The sequence below is a fragment of the Triticum aestivum genome, chromosome 6D (assembly GCF_018294505.1).
Source record: "Triticum aestivum cultivar Chinese Spring chromosome 6D, IWGSC CS RefSeq v2.1, whole genome shotgun sequence".
In the NCBI taxonomy this organism is placed as follows: domain Eukaryota; kingdom Viridiplantae; phylum Streptophyta; class Magnoliopsida; order Poales; family Poaceae; genus Triticum; species Triticum aestivum.
Genome location: NC_057811.1, coordinates 330,411,054 through 330,418,632, shown reverse-complemented (window position 1 = coordinate 330,418,632; position 7,579 = coordinate 330,411,054). Strand labels below are relative to the sequence as shown.

General features: G+C 52.2%; 1 protein-coding gene across 1 annotated transcript; it reads right to left on the bottom strand.

The window, feature by feature from the left end:
• Positions 1 to 1,657: 1,657 nt before the first annotated feature.
• On the bottom strand, positions 1,658 to 6,877 carry LOC123144930 (expansin-B16). Its single transcript, XM_044564202.1, has 4 exons — positions 6,510 to 6,877; positions 4,947 to 5,253; positions 4,253 to 4,382; positions 1,658 to 2,133 (listed from the first exon to the last, which is right to left on the bottom strand). Exons 1-4 carry the CDS (start codon positions 6,682 to 6,684, stop codon positions 1,939 to 1,941), a joined length of 807 nt encoding a protein of 268 aa, XP_044420137.1. The 5' UTR covers positions 6,685 to 6,877; the 3' UTR covers positions 1,658 to 1,938.
• Between the last annotated feature and the right edge of the window lie 702 nt (positions 6,878 to 7,579).

Sequence of the window (7,579 nt, the reverse complement as noted above, 5' to 3'; positions counted from 1 at the left end):
AATGTAGTTCAGAGTCCCGGATGTGATCACGGACATGACGAGGAGTCTCGAAATGGTCGAGACATAAAGATTGATATATTGGACGGCTATGTTCGGACACTGAAAGTGTTCCGGGAGGTTTCGGATAAAACCGGAGTGCCGGAGGGTTACCGAACCCCCCCCCCCCCGGGAAGTTATTGGGCCCTTAGTGGGCTTTAGGGGATAGAGAGGGCAGCAGCCAGGAGGTGACGCCCCCCCAAGGGAGTCTGAATTGGACTAGGGGAGGGGGGCGCGGCCCCTCTTTCCCTCTCCCTCCCCCTCTCCTTCCTTCCCCCTCCTAGTAGGACTAGGAAAGGAGGAATGCTACTCCTACTAAGAGGAGGATTCCTCCCCCCTTGGCGCGCCCTCTAGGTCCGGCCGGCCTCCTCCCCCTCCTTTATATACGGGGGAAGGGCCACCCATAGACACACAAGTTGATTGTTTAGCCGTGTGCGGTGCCCCCCTCCACAGATTTCCACCTCGGTCATATCGTTGTAGTGCTTAGGCGAAGCCCTGCGTCGGTAACTTCATCATCGCCTTCATCACGCCGTCGTGCTGACGAAGCTCTCCCTCGACACTTAGCTGGATCTAGAGTTCGTGGGACGTCACCGAGCTGAACGTGTGCAGATCGCGGAGGTGTCGTACTTTCGGTACTAGGATCGGTCGGATCGTGAAGACGTACGACTACATCAACCGCGTTGTCATAATGCTTCCGCTTTCGGTCTACAAGGGTACGTGGACAACACTCGCCCCTCTCGTTGCTATGCATCACCTAGATGGATCTTGCGTGTGCGTAGGAAGTTTTTTGAAATTACTGCGTTCCCCAACAGCTTGGTACGCGAGACAACTACCATTTGGAGCCCTTGAGCTTCGAGGTAGTGGCTTTCAAGAGCGAGTACCATGCTCTCTTTCGCCTTCACACGATTTGGTGTGATCCCACATTAGGCTTATCTGAAACTCAAGATGCCCTGCCCAAACGGGGTCATCACCATATCTAGTGACATTAAGCGATCTTTGAAGACCGAGAAGACCACATGCGCCCTAGCAGTCGATGCACTTGCAGAATCCCTGGTTACCGACAAGCTCGCAGAGATGCAGTCCACGGTAGACACGGACGATATTAAACTCGCCAAGCGTGCCAAATCAACCTCCTTTCAGCTTGGCCAGGATATTCAGAAGTTCTAGGTGCACCCCACCAATCTGGCCAAGTTGGCTTCGATGGGGATCGACATGGATGAGCGAGAGTCCACTAGCTATTTAGACAATGTAATTTCATTGTGCTGATTTTTGCATCATGTACTCAAATCATTACACAGATATCCCTACATTAAGGTGTTGTGGTTTTAAGATTTCTATTTATTCTAAAAAAAATTAAATATTTAGACTACCTAAATTATCCTATGTGGGTATCATTCTTTTTTCAAGAGGCGCAAGCGCGGCAAGACATGCATTGATGCAGGTCCGTATTAATCACGAACAAATATACATGTTATTTTTTGTAAGTTTAATTTAGTATTGTGTGCCTTCATATATTTACAAAAAAGTTCTACCATCCTCCTATAAAATGAATGAACGTGACAACAAAATGAATGGATGTGACAACGCATGCCATAATGATCTTGCAATCATACTCCATCCATACATAGGTACATTATTTTTCAAGATTACGACCATCCATACATAATATCTTTAAATGCACACCTTGCTTCACCCGATTAGAAACACTGACCCCACCATGCTCTCTCTCCACTTCGGAGAGGGCTGCCTATTTCCACCCTCTATCTTGGTATCAATACTACACGCGCACGCACACACAGAGATACCTACACAGAAATCAAATAAGGCTATGGGACTACTATGAGCCCAACAAGAACAATTCACAAGCTAACGAAACTTTGGCTTAGTTCCATATGGTGTGCTCTATGCGAAGTTGAGACGAGATGTGTATGTTGCTTTGGGAGTCCAGTTCCTTGGGATGACGTCTTGGGCCGAGAGGGTCTTCTTTGTAGTTAGGGTCGTCAGCCTAACAGAGAACGGTCCCACCAACGGGCCCGGCGTGAGGCTCCAAGTGGCACCCCATATGTGCTTCATGTCCTGCCATTGTGCCGAGTTTGCCTGTGCATACATTACGATAATGCAAATTAGTGACTTCACATCAGATCAGTACAATAATATAGACTTGAAACTTCAACATGACAAAAAAATTGCAAAATAAGACCTGAAACTAAACTATTTTCCTATTTGCGTTGCCAAAACACAAAGTTGCTCCAGACATCATAATGCAGCCTGTGTAGGGGATGGAAGACTGATCTGTGAAACTCCCTCCGTCCGAAAAAACTTGTCCCAAATTTGTTCCTCAAATGGATGTATCTAGCACTAAGAGCATCTCCAGCCGGCCCCCCAAGACGCCCCCCCACAGCCACTTTTTGGGCGCCGGCAGTAAAATATCCCCCCACTCAGCCCCCCAAAGCCTCATTTTTCGCCGGATTTAGAGAAAATTAACGCCGGCAGTCCCACACCAAACCCAGCCCCCTGTGGAGCAGCTGGGCGTGCCGGCGATGCCTTTTTCTTGCGGTTGGCCCACCGTTGGCCTCCCACAACCTCTCTCCTCTCTTTTCCTCTTTCTTCTCGCCTGCCCCTCTCTCTCGAGCGCGGAGCGCGTCGGCGCGGGGCGGAGCGTCGCTGGAGGAGTCAGGTGTCCAGCTCGGGCGCGCGTGGTCGGCGTCCGGCGTGCTCGAGGCGAAGGCCAGCCCCGAATCCCTCTCCAGCACCTCGTAGCCGTCCGGGGAGGCGGCCGGCAAGACAGCGGCAGGGCGAGCTCGGGCGAGGACGAGCGGGGTCGCGTGCGAGGCAACGCGGCACGGGGCCGGGTAGCGGGAGGTGCGGGGGACCCGGCGACGAAGGACCGGGGCGCAGCCGGCCCGGGATGAGGCGGGCGCATCGGCGGAGCCTCCTGCCGACTACGGAGCAGCGGCCGGCTCAGGAGCAGGGCCGTACGCAGGCGCGCGAGACGGCGTGGCTAGGCGCCGGGGGCTCGGGCGGAGGCCGAACCAGTGCGAAGACGGCCGAGGCGCGGGAGCGGAGGGCGAGCGGGGCGGCGCAGACCTGCGCGGAGTCGGGGTCGATGCAGGCGCAGGACGAAGCGACCGCAGCGAAGCGGGCACGCCGATGCCAGGGCTGAAGATGCAGGGCGCGCGATGGAGGAACGAAGAGGCACGAGTACTTGTACACACAGGGACGGAGGTGGCCAGCGAACCCTCGTGCGGAGGAGCGAGCTCGGCGGCGAGGCCGGGCCGGCCGTGGCCTGGGGAGGGCGCGGCCTGGGCACGGCTTGGGGGTGGACACGGCTGGAAACGTTTTCACCCCCAGGCCAAAATTTTCGCCGGTAGCCTCCCAAGCGGCAAAAAAAAGCCTTCTGGGAGCTCAACGGCTGAAGATGCTCTAACTTGATGCTAGATATATTTATTTGAGGGATAAATTTTTTTGGACGGAGGAAGTACCTAGCAAGCCAGTGTTGCGAGGCAGTACGAAGTATTAGTGGAGTTGGACATTTGAGATTGTTGAGAATGAGACCAAGGGGTGTCACTTAGCATCTTTGGAAAAGCAGGGGACGTGGCAAAGGGCATGGCGTATTCACTGTGTGCGGGACCTGGTAAGGTACGGCCAATCAACTCAAAAAGAAAGAAAAAATGCAGGGGCCAAGCTGCTGTCCATGCCTGCCTATCTACTATTATGTCGCCCACAATGGCCAATCACATGCATGCACTAGCGCACTGCCCACGGAAAAAAAAAACCTTGCATTTTGAATAATCCACCCTCTAGTACTCCCTCTCCCCTAAATAGGTGATGTACAAAGCTTTCTAAGTTTGAACAGGCATATGTACAAATATAGGAAGATAAATAATATATCATATAAAATTCAAAAAAAATATCATATGAAAATTAATATATCCATCAACATTATCATAATGTATTTATTCAGTGTTGTTGTCATTGATATTTTTATGCTACATATTTAATTAACTTATTAATAATTGACTTTGTAACTGAATTTATACACCACATATTCGGGGCGGAGGGAGCAACATTTTCCATGTTAGTGCCACTCTACCGCTCATGCATTTCAAGAGTAGGTGACGATGCGATCGATTATTTCTTTCGGTTTTGATCCTACCTATGGCAATGCAAAGTGCGTGCTGAATTAACGGCATAAAGGCGCACTCCTTTTGTTTACCTGCTTGAGCTGCATGGATCCAATGTCACCGTCGCCGTCCTCGAACTCCACCAGAAGCGAGAGCCAGAAGCTCGTGGAGCCCTCGACCACGCGGAAGGCAATGTTCTTCCCTCGGTACTTGCACGGCGTCCTGAAATCAAACGGGACGCACATGGAGCTCATGAGCCATCTCGGTCAAACTGTAAACTGCCTATTTCATCCCGCGCTATGAACATGACAAAATGTGAACTCTGCAGCCAGCCTCGGCGTGCAGAGGCGTGTGCGCGGCCAGCCTCAATAGACAGTGTGAATGGAGAAGGCGTGATGGCCGGCCGGGGAGTCGTGACAAGAAAAATGTTGCATGGAGGCACGCCCGGTCCAAGATCCAACTACAGCAGGCGAAGGCATGTGGACAGACACTGAACGGTGAACCCCGGCCGGTGGTCCTCGACCCGTAGCTAGTCAGATCTGACAGTGTCGTTGAGCATTTTGACAGCCTTTGTTTCTACTCTACGCCGTACGTACACAACTTTTTGACAGAGTTCAAGTGGTTAAACTGTCAGACGGAAGGGTATAGTGGTAGACATTTTCTGTCTGCTAGCACCGTCGACACATGGTGGGCGACGTGGCCCGGATGGAACGGAGCACGGCTAGTTCGGGGGGTAGAAATGCTAATTGAATGGCATTATGGCAAGCTGAGCAAGTTGCGTGTCACCTGCGGAACACGACGGAGATCTCGCCTCGGTTGCGCAGCTGCCCGCCGTGGCCGGCGACGGCCAGCCTGCCGAAGGCGGCGCCGCTGAGGTCGAAGTGCGTGCGGCCCAGGGAGCAGTAGCCGCCGGGGCACTCGTCGGTGACGATGACGGTGACGGCGCGGCGCGAGCAGATGCCCCGGTCGAGGCACCTGACCTTGTAGCAGGCGCCGCAGCCCTCGCCGGCCTTGAACAGCACCGGGCTCACCGCGCCCACGCGGGCCTTCATCGGCACCACGTCCACCAGCGTCCCGTACCCGCACGCGCCGCCTGCAAACAACGTGCGTTTACATACACGAGATCAGCAGAGTAGCACAGTAACTTTTACAACCCATGCATGGCACGGAGACAAAAAACGGGGTAGCATGCTACATGCATGCACGTGCGATCGATCCACGATCAACCGTGGTCCTAGAAGGGGAAGAAGTTAATCTAGAGAAGAAACGTCGATGCCGGGTGGTCAGATCTAGTAACAGCACTGGCCAAACGGCAAAAGGACATGTGTGGGACACATTGAAATGCAAATGGCATGGATGCATATATATTAAGGACGTGAGCTGCATGTGGATCCGTTGTGAGGATGGACGAGACTTGCCGGCTCCCCGCGCGTGCGCCCCTTTGTGCTCCTGCATACGTGGCTTGATTTGATTGGAACAAAATAAGGCCCGACCCCACCTTCTTAAAATCAGGGGGAAGATGATTAGATTAAAAAGGAAAAGGGAAAAAAGACGGCCGTAGGATGAGGTGGGAGCACGGGGAGGGAGCAAGCAAGCCGGATCATGTGAGGATGCGTTAACCTCAAGACAAGATCGAACTTACTCATGGTTGCCTTTAAAATAGGCCAGTGCTAAGTGCCAACTAGTGAGTGTGAATGCTGCTCATACGTCTTTATAATCTCGCGGTGAAATGCCAAAGCAAAGGTAAGTTTCGGTGTTGTCAGATCTCAGACGTACCGGCATCATGCCTTTCACATCTAGCAGACGATAGTGCAAAATTAATGTTCAGGCTTCAGTTTTTACTTACGCCGACAGTGCGGGGTGGATTAAAACTTACTATTTGAGCCGAGTTTTGTGGTTGTTTTGTTAGTGAAAAGCGGATACTCTAGTTCATGTTAAAGAAAGGCGGATAGCCGAGGACCCGGCACGGCCTTTTGGCACCACCACGCTCGCGTGCCGGCTAAAACGGCATACGCGAAATTCCTTGTGCATCCTATAGGCATATGCGTGCCGAGGATCCGATGAGGTGCCGATAATGTGTCAACGAAGTTGAAAAAAAAGGATAATATGCTAACGGCTAGAAGTATTTTTTCAAGAGAAGACGGAGAAGAGAACAAAAACCCCAATCCCGAGTCACTAAAATGGTGGGGCGAATTTGATATGCGACTACAAGTTACAGACGAACCACGATGACAGATGCCGCGCCATTGCTGGCTTGCTGCGGCTCTGCGAACCTTAAATTTGCATGCTCTAGACCAAGGATGTGAGAGTTGCAGGGAAGATAAACGGATGGCCGTGGAGAGAGCTTACCATCGCTGCCGTCGCCTTCGGCGCTGCCGTACCAGGTCGCGGTGGCCTGATGCCACTCCGGGTCGACCACCTTGTGAACAGCCCCGGCGTCCCCTACGCCGAAGAGGAACGCGGCGGAAAGGATGGAGACGAGGAGGAGCGCCCAAGAGCTGGAGGTGGCGCTGCCAGCAGCCATTGTTGCGCAGCGCTGGTTGCTATCGCTGCCTGCCTCGTGAGTGTGCAGTGTACTTCTTCCAGGGTCGCCCACTGCTCGCCTTTTCAGCCTTGGAGAAACCCCAGTCCCCGACGCGCCGAGAGCTCAGAGCCGCACTCTGCACAAATGGCACGAAACGGACACTGGGGATGCAGGATGCACGGTAGAGTACTGCTGCCAGGGTGGTGGCTGGATTTTATAGTGTGGACACCCGTCGAGAATTGTTTCTGGTCTATAAGCTTTGGCGCGTGACTGGTTGATGTGGGTGTGCCCCACTGCATCCATCGTTGATCATTCTTTGCCGCGTGATCGAGGGTGGCCTTGCTTATTGCGTTCAGTTCCGGATGCTTCATTCCGTTGCTAATCTTACTGAACGATACAGTTTACTACTCCTTCCTTCCGTAACAAAATGTAAAGACCTTTTTTATGCCCCATGCAAAATCAAAAAATGTCTTACATTTTGGTTACACTGCGAGTGAGTGGGTATCTCGCTTGACCATAGCATATTCAGATTGTCTGAACTTATCACACAACACGGTTGCAACACCGTTAGGCCTTGTACAATGCTAGGCGCTTAGGGAGGTCTTTAGAAAAATAATCAGATTTTTCTGAAGCACCGGTGCTTTATTTCCATAGAAAAGACACCTAATTAAACGTCTACCCGGTACAAATAAACACCGATGCTTAAGAAAAGCCTAATTTATTTCTCTAAGCATATCCCTTAAATACCTTGCATTGTACAAGGCCTTAACGCCGACTTAAACCCACACGAATTTAGTCGCCGGTACACTTCGAGCTGTGTGGGTCGAGAATGGTGGTAGGTGAAAGAAGAGGCCCCCAAATCTGAAGTCTGAACGGAAAGAGGAAGGCAATGATG